The sequence below is a fragment of the Anomaloglossus baeobatrachus genome, chromosome 5, assembly GCF_048569485.1.
Source record: "Anomaloglossus baeobatrachus isolate aAnoBae1 chromosome 5, aAnoBae1.hap1, whole genome shotgun sequence".
NCBI lineage: Eukaryota > Metazoa > Chordata > Amphibia > Anura > Aromobatidae > Anomaloglossus > Anomaloglossus baeobatrachus.
The window spans coordinates 588,408,757-588,429,267 of record NC_134357.1 but is presented as its reverse complement, the minus strand read 5'-3'; the positions used below and the strand labels follow the sequence as shown (position 1 = coordinate 588,429,267).

Below are 20,511 nucleotides of genomic sequence, written 5' to 3'. Positions count from 1 at the left end.
TTTTTTATGTTTTATTTATTTATTTTGAACTAATTTTTCCATTTTTATCGGAATTTTTCAGACTTGACGGTACCTAAAAATGTATTAAAAAAAAATTAATAAACCTCTATGTCATACCGCACATTTCCAGTAGTGTCCGCTATGTAATAACTGCATGGCTGACAGCTGTTTGACTCGATCAGTGGGATTTGGACCTCCTCATCAGCTGGACTGTGCAGGCGTCGCTCTTCTTTGAATATGGCGGCTTACAGACCATGAATCCGCCTTGATGATGCTGTGACTATAGACTGCAGACTAAGCAGAATCCTTCATTGTGTCGGCCGATCGGACACATTCCTTAGCCCTTTGTCTCCTCCTGACAGCAGGACCACCGCCGCTGTCACCGATGATGGTGCAGACGGCAGGAATCGGGTGTTTTCTGTTGCTGAAGGGCTACTTTTACCACCGCCGCCTGCCCTAATCTCCTGTTGGGAGGCTCTGCCGTCCTCGGTAATGTCAGGGCGGAGTCCTCATTGTCTCGCACTCATCTTATGTCCATTAACACGGAGAATACGTGAATCATGGGGAACGGTTCACATGACAAACTCAGACGGTGGTGACCAAGTCAGAGCCACTACGACGCTCCATAGGGGGGAGAGACGGATCCTCGCAAGGTCTCAGTAGTGCAGCCTTAGGCTTCGGGCTCGGCCCCCCCCATGGTTCCCCCACACATGATTGTAGCAAACAATATTGGGATATTTTTGGGGGGTCTCTGTTCATCCCATTAATAACTTGGTGTCATCTCTTCCTAGGGGTCTCGGAGGGGAGCTGATGAGACCTGCAGGTAAGCTTGTGTGAGCCCCTGATGATCCTCATGGGTCTCCATCTCAGTAATGGGCTATACCCGGGATCAGCATTACGAGGTTTCCGTCTGTCACGACGTGGAGCCGGATTACTCCACCTTGTCATAGATGTATTATAGGGATTTAGGTGGAGCGGATTGTCCTCCCCTGCCAGAGGCTCTTCTGATTCCTGTGGCCAGTGAGGTTTTGAAGCCTAATGACGTGGGTGTTGGGCCATTGTTTTAAAGAATTTTGGGGAGCAAGTGGCGGCTATCAGAGCCCCCCTAGTTTAGCTGCGAGGAGTCCTTACTGATCAGACTTCACTCCCTCATTATTGTGTTAGGGCAGAGGCGTGATATCCGCGAGGTCTCAGGCGACGTCGGCCGCGAGGTCTCCGGCGACGTCGGCCGCGAGGTCTCCGGCGACGTCGGCCGCGAGGTCTCCGGCGACGTCGGCCGCGAGGTCTCCGGCGACGTCGGCCGCGAGGTCTCCGGCGACGTCGGCCGCGAGGTCTCCGGCGACGTCGGCCGCGAGGTCTCCGGCGGCGTCGGCCGCGAGGTCTCCGGGGGCGTCGGCCGCGAGGTCTCCGGGGACGTCGGCCTCGAGGTCTCCGGGGACGTCGGCCTCGAGGTCTCCGGGGACGTCGGCCTCGAGGTCTCCGGGGAGGTCGGCCGCGAGGTCTCCGGGGAGGTCGGCCGCGAGGTCTCTGGGGAGGTCGGCCGCGAGGTCTCTGGGGAGGTCGGCCGCGAGGTCTCTGGGGAGGTCGGCCGCGAGGTCTCTGGGGAGGTCGGCCGCGAGGTCTCTGGGGAGGTCGGCCGCGAGGTCTCTGGGGACGTCGGCCGCGAGGTCTCTGGGGACGTCGGCCTCGAGGTCTTTGGGGACGTCGGCCGCGAGGTCTCTGGGGACGTCGGCCTCGAGGTCTCTGGGGACGTCGGCCTCGAGGTCTCTGGGGACGTCGGCCGCGAGGTCTCTGGGGACGTCGGCCGCGAGGTCTCTGGGGACGTCGGCCGCGAGGTCTCTGGGGACGTCGGCCGCGAGGTCTCTGGGGACGTCTTTGATCAATATTTTTCTTTTTCTCCAGTTTGCTATCTAATAGAGAAGCTTTCCCTCTCCAAAATCCCAGCCCCGGGCCGGGCTACGGTTGGTGAGTAGTGACCCCGCCGTACGTTGCATCCTCGTTTCCTTATATATCTGGCTTGTGCCCGCCGCACTCTGCCCGCCCATCAGTGACCGCCCATCAGTGACCGCCCATCAGTGACCGCACTGGCGGTTTGTGTTTTTCAGCCGAATGGCAGAATCTTATCAACGATTCCCTGAAAAGCCTTCACCTCTTCTCCAGTGCGGCCCGACAGAAGATAAAGGTGGGTGTATGTGTATATACAGTGTAATACCGCCACATAGTGATGGTGTGGCCGCTCTCCGGTCCCTGTGATGTGCTAATCCCGTCCTCTGCCTGCAGGAAGCCGCGGTCTCTGCCCTGTCTGCCGTGTGTAAGGAGTTTTACCAAGGACCGGACGGAGAGGTCGATCCGGTCACACAAGGTGAGTGAGTCACCCGCAGCCGTCTGCTTAAAGGGACCACGTCAATTACAGCAACAAACAACACGGGCAATTACCATCCTCAGTCAGACCCAGCCCTGCGTCACACCTGTGCCGCCAAACCAGAAACCGCATCATACGGCAACACCTGCCCTATATATAACATGTGTCACAGGAAGGAAAAGACGCCCCGGGGGACGAAAGAAGAGACCCAACCCCACAGCGAGAAAAGCCTCCCTGCAAGAGTCTGATGGCACCAGCTCACTACTGCCCCCTGTGTACAGGAATATCACTGCTATAATACTGCCCCCTGTGTACACGAATATCACTGCTATAATACTGCCCCCTGTGTACAGCAATATCACTGCTATAATACTGCCCCTATGTACAAGAATATAACTACTATAATACTGCCCCCTGTGTACAGGAATATAACTACTATAATACTGCCCCTATGTACAAGAATATAACTACTATAATACTGCCCCCTGTGTACAGGAATATCACTGCTATAATACTGCCCCTATATACAAGAATATAACTACTATAAGGCTCTGTGCGCACTGGGAAATGGAATTTTCTTGAGAAAATTCCGCATCCTCTCAAAGATTACCGCACCCGCGGTAAAAAACTGCGGGAAACCGCACCCGAAAACCGCATGCGGTTTGCCGCGGCTTTACCGCGGTATTGTTCGCGGTATTGCCGCGGTTTTGCCGCGTGCGGGTTGGGATGTGCTTTATTGCATTCAATGCAATAAAGCACATTGAAGAAAAAAAAAAAAAAAATACATTTAATTCTGATAGTAGATAGACAGAAGAATAGACAGAGGGATAGATAGATAGACAGATAGATAGATAGATAGATAGAGGACAGATCGCTGCATTTCCCACGGTCGGCAGTGAGTTCACATTACCGGCCGTGGGAAATGACCGGTAATTACCTCTGCTGTCTGCTGCATTCAGCGCTGTGTCTGTGACAGTCGCGGCTGGATGTCAGCAGTGCAGGACGCCGGAGCCGGAGCTGTGGATGTCGGAGCTGTGTGGATTACGCCGGAGCTTTGGTGCGGGAGGGGTTAATAAAATGGTGAACGAGGCTTGTTGGTTTTATTTAAAATAAAGGATTTTTCGGTGTCTGTGTTTTTTTCACTTTACTTACGGGTTGATCATGTCAGCTCTCACATAGACGCTGCCATGATCAAGCCTGGGGTTAATGGCGGTGGTCCCCCATCACCATTAACCCCTTGTATTACCTTGTCACCACTGCTACACGGTGGCAAGAAGAGCCGAGGACACGCCGGCAGTGCCGCATATTGCATGCGACTGTGCCGGGGCAGCTGCGGCTGATATTCTCGGCTGCCGGAGGGGGAGTGAGGCGGGGGACATTACCCCTGCCCCTGTCCCTCCCCAGCCTGAGAATACCGGGCCGCCGCTGTGTGCTTACCTCGGCTGGACGGTAAATATGCAGCGGAGCCCACGTTCTTTTTTTTCTATATTTCCGTTTGCTTTCTATGTGTGTTCTATGTGTCTGTGTCTATGTGATCTATGTCTGTGATGTGTTCTGTGTCTGATCTGTGTGTGTGTTTACTCTGCACGGCTTCCTGTTCCTGTAATGACATCACTTCCCTGCAAAACCGCAAGCAAGTGATGTACATTACCGGAGGTAAACCGCAAAATACCGCAGGAAATAACGCAGGAAAACGCAGTGAACCGCACAGAATTTGCTGCCTGCGTTATTCCCTGCGGGATTTCATGATTAACATTGGAGTCAATGGAGTGAAATCCCGCAACGATGTGCGGAAAAGAAGTGACATGCACTTGTTTTTGCTGCGGGAATCCGGCAGCAAAACATGCAGCTGTCAAATTCCGCCCAGTGCGCACAGGATTTTTTTTCTCCATAGGATTTGCTGGTGATTCACTGCAGAGATGTTATGAACATTTTCTGCAGCGAAACATGCAGCAAATCCGCGGAAAATCCGCGAAAAATCCGGTAAGTGCGCACATAGCCTAATACTGCCCCCTATGTACAAGAATATAACTACTATAATACTGCCCCTATGTACAAGAATATAACTACTATAATACTGCCCCTATGTACAAGAATATAACTACTATAATACTGCCCCTATGTACAAGAATATAACTACTATAATACTGCTCCTATATACAAGAATATAACTACTATAATACTGTCTCCTATATACAAGAATATAACTACTATAATACTGCCCCCTATATACAAGAATATAACTACTATAATACTGTCCCCTATATACAAGAATATAACTACCATAATACTGCCCCTATATACAAGAATATAACTACTATAATACTGCCCCTATATACAAGAATATAACTACTATAATACTGCCCCTATATACAGGAATATAACTACTATAATACTGCCCCTATATACAAGAATATAACTACTATAATACTGCCCCTATATACAGGAATATAACTACTATAATACTGCCCCTATATACAAGAATATAACTACTATAATACTGCCCCCTATATACAAGAATATAACTACTATAATACTGCCCCCTATATACAAGAATATAACTACTCTAATACTGCTCCTATATACAAGAATATAACTACTATAATACTGCCCCCTATATACAAGAATATAACTACTATAATACTGCTCCCTATATACAAGAATATAACTACTATAATACTGCTCCCTATATACAAGAATATAACTACTATAATACTGCTCCTATATACAAGAATATAACTACTATAATACTGCCCCCTATATACAAGAATATAACTACTATAATACTGCTCCCTATATACAAGAATATAACTACTATAATACTGCTCCCTATATACAAGAATATAACTACTATAATACTGTCCCTATATACAAGAATATAACTACTATAATACTGCTCCCTATATACAAGAATATAACTACTATAATACTGCTCCTATATACAAGAATATAACTACTATAATACTGCCCCCTATATACAAGAATATAACTACTATAATACTGCTCCCTATATACAAGAATATAACTACTATAATACTGCCCCCTATATACAAGAATATAACTACTATAATACTGCCCCCTATATACAAGAATATAACTACTATAATACTGCTCCCTATGTACAAGAATATAACTACTATAATACTGCCCCTATGTACAAGAATATAACTACTATAATACTGCCCCCTATATACAAGAATATAACTACTATAATACTGCTCCCTATATACAAGAATATAACTACTATAATACTGCTCCTATATACAAGAATATAACTACTATAATACTGCCCCCTATATACAAGAATATAACTACTATAATACTGCTCCCTATATACAAGAATATAACTACTATAATACTGCCCCCTATATACAAGAATATAACTACTATAATACTGCCCCCTATATACAAGAATATAACTACTATAATACTGCCCCCTATATACAAGAATATAACTACTATAATACTGCTCCCTATATACAAGAATATAACTACTATAATACTGCTCCTATATACAAGAATATAACTACTATAATACTGCCCCCTATATACAAGAATATAACTACTATAATACTGCTCCCTATATACAAGAATATAACTACTATAATACTGCCCCCTATATACAAGAATATAACTACTATAATACTGCCCCCTATATACAAGAATATAACTACTATAATACTGCCCCCTATATACAAGAATATAACTACTATAATACTGCTCCCTATATACAAGAATATAACTACTATAATACTGCTCCCTATATACAAGAATATAACTACTATAATACTGTCCCTATATACAAGAATATAACTACTATAATACTGCTCCCTATATACAAGAATATAACTACTATAATACTGCTCCTATATACAAGAATATAACTACTATAATACTGCCCCCTATATACAAGAATATAACTACTATAATACTGCTCCCTATATACAAGAATATAACTACTATAATACTGCCCCCTATATACAAGAATATAACTACTATAATACTGCCCCCTATATACAAGAATATAACTACTATAATACTGCCCCCTATATACAAGAATATAACTACTATAATACTGCTCCCTATATACAAGAATATAACTACTATAATACTGCTCCCTATATACAAGAATATAACTACTATAATACTGTCCCTATATACAAGAATATAACTACTATAATACTGCTCCCTATATACAAGAATATAACTACTATAATACTGCTCCTATATACAAGAATATAACTACTATAATACTGCCCCCTATATACAAGAATATAACTACTATAATACTGCTCCCTATATACAAGAATATAACTACTATAATACTGCCCCCTATATACAAGAATATAACTACTATAATACTGCCCCCTATATACAAGAATATAACTACTCTAATACTGCTCCCTATGTACAAGAATATAACTACTATAATACTGCCCCTATGTACAAGAATATAACTACTATAATACTGCCCCCTATATACAAGAATATAACTACTATAATACTGCTCCCTATATACAAGAATATAACTACTATAATACTGCTCCCTATATACAAGAATATAACTACTATAATACTGCCCCCTATATACAAGAATATAACTACTATAATACTGCCCCCTATATACAAGAATATAACTACTATAATACTGCTCCCTATATACAAGAATATAACTACTATAATACTGCCCCTATGTACAAGAATATAACTACTATAATACTGCCCCCTATATACAAGAATATAACTACTATAATACTGCCCCCTATATACAAGAATATAACTACTATAATACTGCCCTATATACAAGAATATAACTACTATAATACTGCCCCTATGTACAAGAATATAACTACTATAATACTGCCCCTATATACAAGAATATAACTACTATAATACTGCCCCTATATACAAGAGAATAACTACTATAATACTGCCCCTATGTACAAGAATATAACTACTATAATACTCCCCCCTATATACAAGAATATAACTACTATAATACTGCCCTATATACAAGAATATAACTACTATAATACTGCCCCTATGTACAAGAATATAGCTACTATAATACTGCCCCCTGTGTACAGGAATATCACTACTATAATACTGCCCCCTGTGTACAGGAATATCACTGCTATAATACTGCCCCCTGTGTACAGGAATATCACTGCTATAATACTGCCCCCTATGTACAAGAATATAACTACTATAATACTGCCCCTATGTACAAGAATATAACTACTATAATACTGCTCCTATGTACAAGAATATAACTACTATAATACTGCCCCTATGTACAAGAATATAACTGCTATAATACTGCTCCTATATACAAGAATATAACTACTATAATACTGCCCCTATATACAAGAATATAACTACTATAATACTGCCCCCTATATACAAGAATATAACTACTATAATACTGCCCCTATGTACAAGAATATAACTGCTATAATACTGCTCCTATATACAAGAGTATAACTACTATAATACTGCCCCTGTGTACAAGAATATAACTACTATAATACTGCCCCTATATACAAGAATATAACTACTATAATACTGCCCCTATATACAAGACAATAACTACTATAATACTGCCCCTATGTACAAGAATATAACTACTATAATACTCCCCCCTATATACAAGAATATAACTACTATAATACTGCCCCTATATACAAGAATATAACTACTATAATACTGCCCCTATGTACAAGAATATAACTACTATAATACTGCCCCTATATACAAGAATATAACTATTATAATACTGCCCCTATGTACAAGAATATAACTACTATAATACTGCCCCTATATACAAGAATATAACTATTATAATACTGCCCCTATGTACAGGAATATAACTACTATAATACTGCCCCCTATATACAAGAATATAACTACTATAATACTGCCCCTATGTACAAGAATATAACTACTATAATACTGCCCCCTATATACAAGAATATAACTACTATAATACTGCCCCCTATATACAAGAATATAACTACTATAATACTGCCCCCTATATACAAGAATATAACTACTATAATACTGCCCCCTGTGTACAGGAATATCACTACTATAATACTGCCCCCTGTGTACAGGAATATCACTGCTATAATACTGCCCCCTGTGTACAGGAATATCACTGCTATAATACTGCCCCCTGTGTACAGGAATATCACTGCTATAATACTGCCCCCTATGTACAAGAATATAACTGCTATAATACTGCCCCCTATGTACAATAATATAACTACTATAATACTGCTCCTATGTACAAGAATATAACTACTATAATACTGCCCCTATGTACAAGAATATAACTGCTATAATACTGCTCCTATATACAAGAATATAACTACTATAATACTGCCCCTATATACAAGAATATAACTACTATAATACTGCCCCTTATATACAAGAATATAACTACTATAATACTGCCCCCTATATACAAGAATATAACTGCTATAATACTGCCCCTATATACAAGAATATAACTGCTATAATACTGCCCCTATATACAAGAGTATAACTACTATAATACTGCCCCTGTGTACAAGAATATAACTACTATAATACTGCCCCTATATACAAGAATATAACTACTATAATACTGCCCCTATATACAAGAGAATAACTACTATAATACTGCCCCTATGTACAAGAATATAACTACTATAATACTCCCCCTATATACAAGAATATAACTACTATAATACTGCCCCTATATACAAGAATATAACTACTATAATACTGCCCCTATGTACAAGAATATAACTACTATAATACTGCCCCTATATACAAGAATATAACTATTATAATACTGCCCCTATGTACAAGAATATAACTACTATAATACTGCCCCTATATACAAGAATATAACTATTATAATACTGCTCCTATGTACAGGAATATAACTACTATAATACTGCCCCCTATATACAAGAATATAACTACTATAATACTGCCCCCTATATACAAGAAATAACTACTATAATACTGCCCCCTATATACAAGAATATAACTACTATAATACTGCCACCTATATACAAGAATATAACTGCTATAATACTGCTCCCTATGTACAAGAATATAACTACTATAATACTGCCCCTATATACAAGAATATAACTGCTATAATACTGCCCCTATATACAAGAATATAACTGCTATAATACTGTCCCTATGTACAAGAATATAACTACTATAATACTGCCCCTATGTACAAGAATATAACTACTATAATACTGCCCCCTATATACAAGAATATAACTGCTATAATACTGCCCCTATATACAAGAATATAACTGCTATAATACTGCCCCTATGTACAAGAATATAACTACTATAATACTGCCCCTATATACAAGAATATAACTACTATAATACTGCCCCTATGTACAAGAATATAACTACTATAATACTGCCCCTATATACAAGAATATAACTACTATAATACTGCTCCTATGTATAAGAATATGACAACTATAATACTGCCCCTATATACAAGAATATAACTACTATAATACTGCCCCTATGTACAGGAATATAACTACTATAATACTGCCCCCTATATACAAGAATATAACTGCTATAATACTGCCCCTATATACAAGAATATAACTGCTATAATACTGCTCCCTATGTACAAGAATATAACTACTATAATACTGCCCCTATGTACAAGAATATAACTGCTATAATACTGCTACCTATGTACAAGAATATAACTGCTATAATACTGCCCCTATATACAAGAATATAACTGCTATAATACTGCCCCTATGTACAAGAATATAACTGCTATAATACTGCCCCTATATACAAGAATATAACTGCTATAATACTGCCCCTATATACAAGAATATAACTACTATAATACTGCCCCTATGTACAGGAATATAACTACTATAATACTGCCCCCTATATACAAGAATATAACTGCTATAATACTGCCCCTATATACAAGAATATAACTGCTATAATACTGCCCCTATATACAAGAATATAACTACTATAATACTGCTCCCTATATACAGGAATATAACTACTATAATACTGCTCCTATGTACAAGAATATAACTACTATAATACTGCCCCTATATACAAGAATATAACTACTATAATACTGCTCCTATATACAAGAATATAACTACTATAATACTGCCCTCTATGTACAAGAATATAACTACTATAATACTGCCCCCTATATACAAGAATATAACTACTATAATACTGCCCCTATATACAAGAATATAACTACTATAATACAGCCCCTATGTACAAGAATATAACTACTATAATACTGCCCCTATGTACAAGAATATAACTACTATAATACTGCCCCCTATATACAAGAATATAACTACTATAATACTGCTCCTATGTACAAGAATATAACTACTATAATACAGCCCCCTATATACAAGAATATAACTACTATAATACTGCCCCTATATACAAGAATATAACTACTATAATACTGCTCCTATGTACAAGAATATTACTACTATAATACTGCCCCTATATACAAGAATATAACTACTATAATACTGCCTTATATACAAGAATATAACTACTATAATACTGCTCCTATGTACAAGAATATAACTACTATAATACTGCCCCTATGTACAAGAATATAACTACTATAATACTGCCCCTATATACAAGAATATAACTACTATAATACTGCTCCTATATACAAGAATATAACTACTATAATACTGCTCCCTATGTACAAGAATATAACTACTATAATACTGCCCTCTATGTACAAGAATATAACTACTATAATACTGCCCCTATATACAAGAATATAACTACTATAATACTGCCCCTATGTACAAGAATATAACTACTATAATACTGCCTTATATACAAGAATATAACTACTATAATACTGCTCCTATGTACAAGAATATAACTACTATAATACTGCCCCTATGTACAAGAATATATCTACTATAATACTGCCCCTATATACAAGAATATAACTACTATAATACTGCCCCTATATACAAGAATATAACTACTATAATACTGCTCCTATATACAAGAATATAACTACTATAATACTGCTCCTATGTACAGGAATATAACTACTATAATACTGCCCCTATATACAAGAATATAACTACTATAATACTGCTCCTTTGTACAGGAATATAACTACTATAATACTGCCCCTATATACAAGAATATAACTACTATAATACTGCCCCTATATACAAGAATATAACTACTATAATACTGCTCCTATATACAAGAATATAACTACTATAATACTGCCCCTATGTACAAGAAAATAACTACTATAATACTGCCCCTATATACAAGAATATAACTACTATAATACTGCCCCTATATACAAGAATATAACTACTATAATACTGCCCCTATGTACAAGAATATAACTACTATAATACTGCCCCTATATACAAGAATATAACTACTATAATACTGCCCCTATGTACAAGAATATAACTACTATAATACTGCCCCTATGTACAAGAATATAACTACTATAATACTGCCCCTATATACAAGAATATAACTACTATAATACTGCCCCTATATACAAGAATATAACTACTATAATACTGCTCCTATATACAAGAATATAACTACTATAATACTGCTCCTATGTACAGGAATATAACTACTATAATACTGCCCCTATATACAAGAATATAACTACTATAATACTGCTCCTTTGTACAGGAATATAACTACTATAATACTGCCCCTATATACAAGAATATAACTACTATAATACTGCCCCTATATACAAGAATATAACTACTATAATACTGCTCCTATGTACAAGAATATAACTACTATAATACTGCCCCTATGTACAAGAAAATAACTACTATAATACTGCCCCTATATACAAGAATATAACTACTATAATACTGCCCCTATATACAAGAATATAACTACTATAATACTGCCCCTATGTACAAGAATATAACTACTATAATACTGCCCCTATATACAAGAATATAACTACTATAATACTGCCCCTATGTACAAGAATATAACTACTATAATACTGCCCCTATGTACAAGAATATAACTACTATAATACTGCCCCTATGTACAAGAATATAACTACTATAATACTGCCCCTATATACAAGAATATAACTACTATAATACTGCCCCCTATGTACAAGAATATAACTACTATAATACTGCCCCTATATACAAGAATATAACTACAATAATACTGCCCCTATGTACAAGAATATAACTACTATAATACTGCCCCTATGTACAAGAATATAACTACTATAATACTGCCCCTATATACAAGAATATAACTACTATAATACTGCCCCCTATGTACAAGAATATAACTACTATAATACTGCCGCTATATACAAGAATATAACTACTATAATACTGCCCCTATATACAAGAATATAACTACTATAATACTGCCCCCTATATACAAGAATATAACTACTATAATACTGCCCCCTATGTGCAGGAATATAACTACTATAATACTGCTCTTATGTGCAGGAATATAACCGCTATCCTTCTCCTCTTCTCGGTCTTGTCTCTGGCAGGTGACATTATCGGGTATTACACGGCTCAGCTGCGCAGTGCGGAGGAGATGACTCGCTGCGGCTTTTCTCTGTCCCTCGGTGCTCTGCCGCGGTTCATGCTCCGGCACACGCTCCAGCAGGTACTCGATGCTCCGGGGTCTCTGTACTTTCTTCCTGTGATGCTACATTCCAGTACCTGCATATTAGCGCCAGGCTGTAGTGGTGCCCCCATAATAGAACTAGCTCGTGCCTCTGTATGGATCCCCGCTCCTGTCCGTGCCCCCTGATGATCTGCACTCCCGCCTTTGTCCCGGTGTGGTTGGGGGTCTCCGTGTGACTGGAGCATAAATGTGTGGTGCAGCTTCTGTCCACACAGGTTACATGTACGTGCCCCCTCCCATCTTCAGCGGCACATAAAGCGGCACTCCGGGGCTCGGGCCTGGACCTCATACCTCGCCACCTCGCCCCGGTGATACATTGGGGAATCTCGGTGACATTTCTTGTCTTCTAGGTTCTGGACGGTCTGAGGAAGGTCACCACCATCTCCGGGAAGGACGTCAGCTTTGCCGAGTCAAGAAGAGACGCCCTGACCGCCATGTCCCAGTATGTAGCGCATCCTCTCTTTATCATGCTCCTCCTCCTCTTCTTCCTCTTTCTCTTCTTTCTACTCCTCCTCCTCCTCCTCTTCCTCCTCTTCCTCATCTTCCTCCTCCTCCTCATCTTCCTCCTCCTCTTCCTCTTCTTTCTTCCTCTTCCTCCTCTTCCCCCTCTTCCTCCTCTTTCCCCTCTTCCTTCTTCCTCTTCCTCCTCTTCCTTCTTTTTTTCCTTCTTTTTCTTCCTGCTCCTCTCCCTCCTGCTGCTTTCCCTCCTGCTGCTTTCCCTCCTGCTGCTTTCCCTCCTGCTGCTTTCCCTCCTGCTCCTTTTGCTCTTGCTCCTTTCCCTCCTGCTCCTTTCCCTCCTGTTCCTTTCCCTCCTGTTCCTTTCCCTCCTGCTCCTTTCCCTCCTGCTCCTTTCCCTCCTGCTCCTTTCCCTCCTGCTCCTTTCCCTCCTGCTCCTTTTCCCTCCTGCTCCTTTTCCCCCCTGCTCCTTTTCCCCCCTGCTCCTTTTCCCCCCTGCTCCTTTTCCCCCCTGCTCCTTTTCCCCCCTGCTCCTTTTCCCCCCTGCTCCTTTTCCCCCCTGCTCCTTTTCCCCCCTGCTCCTTTTCTCCCCTGCTCCTTTTCCCCCCTGCTCCTTTTCCCCCCTGCTCCTTTTCCCCCCTGCTCCTTTTCCCCCCTGCTCCTTTCCCCTCCTGCTCCTTTCCCCTCCTGCTCCTTTTCCCCCCTGCTCCTTCCCCCCCTGCTCCTTTTCCCCCTTGCTCCTTTCCCCCCCTGCTCCTTCCCCCCCCTGCTCCTTTCCCCCCCTGCTCCTTTCCCCCCCTGCTCCTTTCCCCCCCTGCTCCTTTCCCCCCCTGCTCCTTTCCCCCCCTGCTCCTTTCCCCCCCTGCTCCTTTCCCCCCCTGCTCCTTTCCCCCCCGCTCCTTTCCCCCCCTGCTCCTTTCCCCCCCTGCTCCTTTCCCCCCCTGCTCCTTTCCTTCCCTGCTCCTTTTCCCCCCTGCTCCTTTTCCCCCCTGCTCCTTATCCCCCCTGCTCCTTATCCCCCCTGCTCCTTTTCCCCGCTGCTCCTTTTCCCCCCTGCTCCTTTTCCCCCCTGCTCCTTTTCCCCCCTGCTCCTTTTCCCCCCTGCTCCTTTTCCCCCCTGCTCCTTTTCCCCCCTGCTCCTTTTCCCCCCTGCTCCTTTTCCCCCCTGCTCCTTTTCCCCCCTGCTCCTTTTCCCCCCTGCTCCTTTTCCCCCCTGTTCCTTTTCCTCCTGCACCCCCTCTTACTCCTGTTTCTCTTTTTCTTCCTCCCCCGGCCTTGCTCCCCCGTCCTTGCTCCCCCAGCCTTCGTGCCCCGTCCTTGCTCCTTTGTCCTGGCTCCCCCAGCCTTCCTCCCCCGGCCTTCCTGCCCCGTCCTTCCTCCCCCAGCTTTTCTTCCCCTGCCCTTCCTCCCCCCTGCTTCTTTCTCCTCCCTCCTTTTCACACCAATGCTTCTTTCATCCTTGATTCTACCTCTGCTTGCTGTCATTGAACTCTCATAACCTTTGGTAACGTGGGATGCTCGTGTCTCGCAGGGTGTGTCAGAGTGTCGGAGTGGATGCAGCCGGCTCGCCATCGGAGGTTCTGTGCCGGGAGAACGTGGACCTCGTATACAACACCCTGCTGAACTGCATGAGCGACTACACCACGGACAGCCGGGGGGACGTCGGGGCCTGGTAAGGGGAGCTCTGCCCGCCTGCTCATACTGCTGTCACCCGGATCTGCGGAGAGTGTTGTCATTTCCTCTCCTGACTGTTCTCACCGATTAAAAAAAATAAAAAAAGTGGGAAAAATCGTTTTCTTTAGCTCCTGCATACTGGAGTTTGACCACTGGGTGGCAGCATTGTACAGATAATAATGACGCTGCCAGTTATTGGAATATTTCCGTATTTGCTGATGTTAGAAATGTCTCAGGCTCATCTTCTGCGCAGGGTGAGGGAGGCGGCCATGGCCGGGCTGCTGGACGTCACACTGCTGCTGGTCAGGACGGCGCCGGAGCTCATCGGAGAAGACATGTAAGTCACCTCCGCAGCACAGAGTATTTCAGCAGGGGTTTGTGCAGATCTTCCGTTACGGTGATGGTCGCTGTCCGCTCCCTCCGCAGCTGTCGGAGGATGATGTGCTCCGTGGCGCAGCAGGCGGCTGAGAAGATCGATCGTTTCCGAGCTCACGCCGGTTCCGTCTTCCTCCGGCTCCTGCACCAACGCGACCCCCCAGTCCCTAACATTCCACACCGAGAGGCGCTGGAGAGGATATTTGACAGGTATCGATCTCACATTACAGTGATGACCCCACCGGGAATCGCCCATAAGAAAGATAATTTAGGGGTTATGATGCACTATTCAGCGCAGACATGTCACCGCAATACACCACATCATACTCGTGATACTGACAGATTTTTTTTTTTGTTTCTGACCAGATCACAGATAGATTCTCTGAACTGGAACGCTCCGTCCCAGGCCTTCCCCCGCATCACACAGCTCCTGGCATTACCCGACTACAGATACTGTGTACTGATGGGCCTGACCGTCTCTGTAGGAGGATTAACAGAATCAACTGTAAGAATCGCAATATAACTGCTCCATGTACACAGCTCTTTTCTGGCACCTGTATATACAGCTCTTTTCTGGCACCTGTATGTACACAGCTTTTTTCTGGCACCTGTAAGTACACAGCTCTTTTCTGGCACCTGTATGTACACAGCTCTTTTCTGGCACCTGTATGTACGCAGCTCTTTTCTGGCACCTGTATGTACACAGCTTCTTTCTGGCACCTGTATGTACACAGCTTCTTTCTGGCACCTGTATGTACACAGCTCTTTTCTGGCACCTGTATGTACACAGCTCTTTTCTGTCATCTGTATGTACACAGCTCCTTTCTGGCACCTGTATGTACACAGCTCTTTTCTGGCACCTGTATGTACACAGCTCTTTTCTGGCACCTGTATGTATACAGCTCTTTTCTGGCACCTGTATGTACACAGCTCTTTTCTTCAGCGCTCTATTGGGAGACCCAGACGATTGGGGTATAGCTACTGCCCTCTGGAGGCCACACAAAGCACTACATCAAAAGTGCAAGGCCCCTCCCCCTCTGGCTATACCCCCCCCGTGGTATCACGGGTTCTCCAGTTTTAGCTTTGTGTGCGAAGGAGGTCAGACATTCCATGCATAGCTCCACAGATTTTAGTCAGCAGTAGCTGCTGACTATTTCGGATGGAAGAAAAGAGGACACATATAGTGTCCCCAGCATGCTCCCTTCTCACCCCTGGATGGTGTTGTAAGGTTGAGGTACCTATTGCTGGTACAGGGCTGGAGCCTGACATGCTGTTTTCCTTCCACATCCCCTGGTAGGGCTCTGTGGAAGTGGGATCCTGCCGGCCTCTCAGCTCTGACGCCGGGCTCCATCCACAGACCCATTAGAACCTGATGGAGACGGAGCAGGAGTACGATCAGGGACAGGCCCTGCATCATACAGGTACTCTGTGTCCCCGGCAGGCACAGACACACTCCGGGCTGGCTGGGTGTTGTAGTGCGCCGGGGACCGCAACGTTGGAGTTAGTGTCCCTACAGATTACTGGGGGATTTTTTGTGTATGGGAACGCAGCGCCGACCCCCTCTGGACCGGGCGGCGCTGCTGTGACTTGTGGTGCGCCGGGGATCCGCCGTCCGCGCTTTTACGGCGGCGGCGGTTATAAATTGAGTCCCCGGCTTTTTGGGCCTAGGACGCCGGCAGCTCCGATTCGTTCCCGCCCCCACCCTGTCATTCAGGGTAGGGGAGAGACGCTGTTCGCTAGCAGCGACGAGGGCTGGAGCCTGATTTACATGCTCCAGCCCTCACACTAGGCACAGAGGGAAGCAGGCTTCCCGCTCTTAGCCAGGAACGCCCAGGGCCCGCCCCCCTTCTCTCTCAGGACGCCGGCAGCCATTACATGCAGTCTGGCTGGAGGAAGGACGCAAGGCTCTGGGAGACCTGGACTAGGGGCTATCTGGCGACCACACACCCGCTTTTTAAGCGGGCGGTAAGCGATTTTTCTGTGCTGGTCCCTCTAGTGCCTCACGGTGTATCGGTGTACTGTGTAGGATATAGAGATATTGTATTTCTTGCACTGTGAGGTCGCTTCTGGCTGCATCTCCCAGATCCCTCTGTGGAAGCAACAACATGCCATCCTCAAAACGCAAGGCTGCCAAGGCTAGGGCTGTGTATACTGCGTGTGCTGCATGTGGGGCTAATCTACCAGCAGGCTCCGATGACCCCCATTGTGTGCAATGCTCCGACCCGGTGCTGCTTCGCCAGCCGGAGTCAGGAGAGGTAGCGACCCAGGCTGAGACGCTTGTAAGTTCTGCCCCGGTGACAGGGACAGACTTTGCAGTTTTTGCTGATAATATGTCTGTGTCTATGGCAAAAATCCTTGAAACCTTGCAATCTATGCATGGGGCTCAGTCTTTGGGCACGGCGAGGCCTCTGTCCTCAGGTCCCCCTCACTTGGAATTAATCCAGCCCACAGGGGGGTCCCCGGCTTCACAGGCCGAGGATTATGACTCAGATGATAGCCCCAGCCACCCTAAGCGAGCTCGCTGGGAAAGACCCTCGACGTCATCACACTGCTCAGGGTCTCAGCGCAATCAGTCTCCCTGTGATGTGTCTGATGAGAGTGATCAGGAATCCATTCCTGGAACCCCTCTCAACCTGGATACCCCTGATGGGGATGCCATGGTAAACGACCTTATCTCAGCCATCAATAGGCTGTTGGATATTTCTCCCCCAGCCCCTTCAGCAGAAGAGGCGGCTGCGGAGCAGGAGAAGTTTCGTTTCCTTTATCCCAAGCGTAAATTGAGTGCTTTCTTGGATCACTCTGACTTCAGAGAGTCAATCCAGAAGCACGACGCTCACCCAGAAAGGCGTTTCTCTAAACGATCTAAAGATACGCGTTTCCCTTTCCCCCCTGAGGTGGTCAAGCGCTGGACACAGTGTCCAAAGGTAGACCCCCCGATTTCCAAACTCGCAGCTAGGTCCATAGTTGCAGTGGAGGATGGCGCTTCACTTAAAGATGCCAATGACAGACAGATGGACCTTTGGTTAAAATCTGTCTATGAAGCTATCGGCGCGTCGTTTGCTCCGGCATTCGCAGCCGTATGGGCACTCCAAGCTATTTCAGCTGGCTTAGCAAAAGTGGATGCTATCATACATCCAGCAGTGCCGCAAGTGGCGCACCTTACCACGCAGATGTCGGCGTTTGCGTCTTACGCTATCAATGCGGTCCTAGAATCTACCAGTCGCACCTCAATGGCGTCCGCCAATTCGGTAGTTTTGCGCAGAGCCTTGTGGTTAAAGGACTGGAAAGCAGATGCTGGTTCCAAAAAATGTTTAACCAGTTTGCCTTTATCTAGAGATAGACTGTTTGGCGAGCCATTGGCTGATATCATTAAGCAGTCCAAGGGTAAAGACTCCTCTTTACCACAACCCAGAACAACCAAACCTCAGCAGAAAAAGTGGCAGCAGAGGTTTCAGTCCTTTCGAGGTTCGGGCAAGACACCATTTACCTCGTCCAAAGGGACTCAGAGGACGCAAAGAAACTCAGATTCGTGGCGGGCTCACACGCGCCCCAAGAAAGCAAATGGAGGTACCGCTTCCAAAGCGGCTACCTCATGACTTCCAGCCCCCTCCCTCCGCATCGCCGGTCGGGGGCAGGCTCTCCCGCTTTTCCGGCATTTGGATGTCACAGGTCAAAGACCGGTGGGTGACGGACATTTTGTCTCGCGGGTACAGAATCGAGTTCAATTCTCGTCCTCCAGCTCGGTTCTTCAGAACCTCCCCACATCCAGACCGAGCAGATGCTCTGCTGCAGGCGGTGGACTCCCTAAGAGCGGAAGGAGTGGTGATCCCAGTCCCTCCTCAGGAACAAGGGCAAGGGTTTTACTCCAATCTCTTTGTGGTTCCAAAAAAGGACGGCTCGTTCTGTCCTGTTCTGGACCTAAAACGGCTCAACAAACATGTGCACGCCAGGAGGTTCCGGATGGAAACCCTCCGCTCTGTCATTGCCTCAATGTCCAGAGGAGACTTCCTTGCCTCAATAGACATCAAAGATGCTTATCTCCACGTGCCAATTGCTACAGAACATCAACGTTTTCTACGTTTTGTGATAGGAGACGACCATTTTCAGTTCGTAGCTCTGCCATTTGGTCTGGCGACAGCCCCACGGGTCTTCACCAAGGTCATGGCGGCGGTGGTAGCAGTCTTGCACTCTCAGGGACACTCGGTGATCCCTTACCTAGACGATTTGTTGGTCAAAGCTCCCTCTCAAGAGGCATGTCAGCACAGCCTGAATGCTACGCTGGAGACCCTACAGTCTTTCGGATGGATCATCAACTTTCCAAAGTCGACCCTATCACCGACTCAATCACTAACGTATCTTGGCATGGAGTTTCATACTCTAGCAGCGATAGTGAAGCTTCCGCTGAACAAGCAGCGGTCACTACAGACAGGGGTGCAATCTCTCCTGCAGGGCCAGTTGCATCCCTTGCGGCGCCTCATGCATTTCCTAGGGAAGATGGTGGCAGCCATGGAAGCAGTTCCCTTTGCGCAGTTTCATCTGCGCCCACTTCAATGGGACATTCTCCGCCAATGGGACGGGAAGTCAACGTCCCTGGACAGGAAAGTCTCGCTTTCCCAGACGGCCAAGGACTCCCTACAATGGTGGCTCCTTCCCACCTCATTGTCTCAGGGAAGATCCTTCCTGCCCCCATCCTGGGCAGTAGTCACGACAGACGCGAGTCTGTCAGGGTGGGGAGCAGTATTTCTCCACCACAGGGCTCAGGGGACGTGGACTCCGCAGGAGTCCACCCTTCAGATCAATGTTCTGGAGATCAGGGCAGTGTATCTTGCTCTACTGGCCTTCCAACAGTGGCTGGAAGGAAAGCAGATCCGAATCCAATCGGACAACTCCACAGCGGTGGCATACATCAA

General features: G+C 44.5%; 1 protein-coding gene across 2 annotated transcripts in view; it reads left to right on the top strand.

Moving 5' to 3' along the window:
* Nucleotides 1-20,511, top strand: part of TBCD (tubulin folding cofactor D) — a 162,110-nt gene that overhangs the window by 119,290 nt on the left and 22,309 nt on the right. For both annotated transcript variants that reach the window (XM_075351439.1, XM_075351440.1), the window contains exons 24-33: nt 792-823; nt 1,903-1,965; nt 2,106-2,182; nt 2,281-2,362; nt 12,957-13,075; nt 13,447-13,538; nt 15,084-15,224; nt 15,480-15,563; nt 15,653-15,811; nt 15,968-16,106. In XM_075351439.1, the coding sequence (XP_075207554.1) occupies nt 792-823; nt 1,903-1,965; nt 2,106-2,182; nt 2,281-2,362; nt 12,957-13,075; nt 13,447-13,538; nt 15,084-15,224; nt 15,480-15,563; nt 15,653-15,811; nt 15,968-16,106 (988 nt within the window). The remainder of the gene's footprint in view (nt 1-791; nt 824-1,902; nt 1,966-2,105; nt 2,183-2,280; nt 2,363-12,956; nt 13,076-13,446; nt 13,539-15,083; nt 15,225-15,479; nt 15,564-15,652; nt 15,812-15,967; nt 16,107-20,511) is intronic.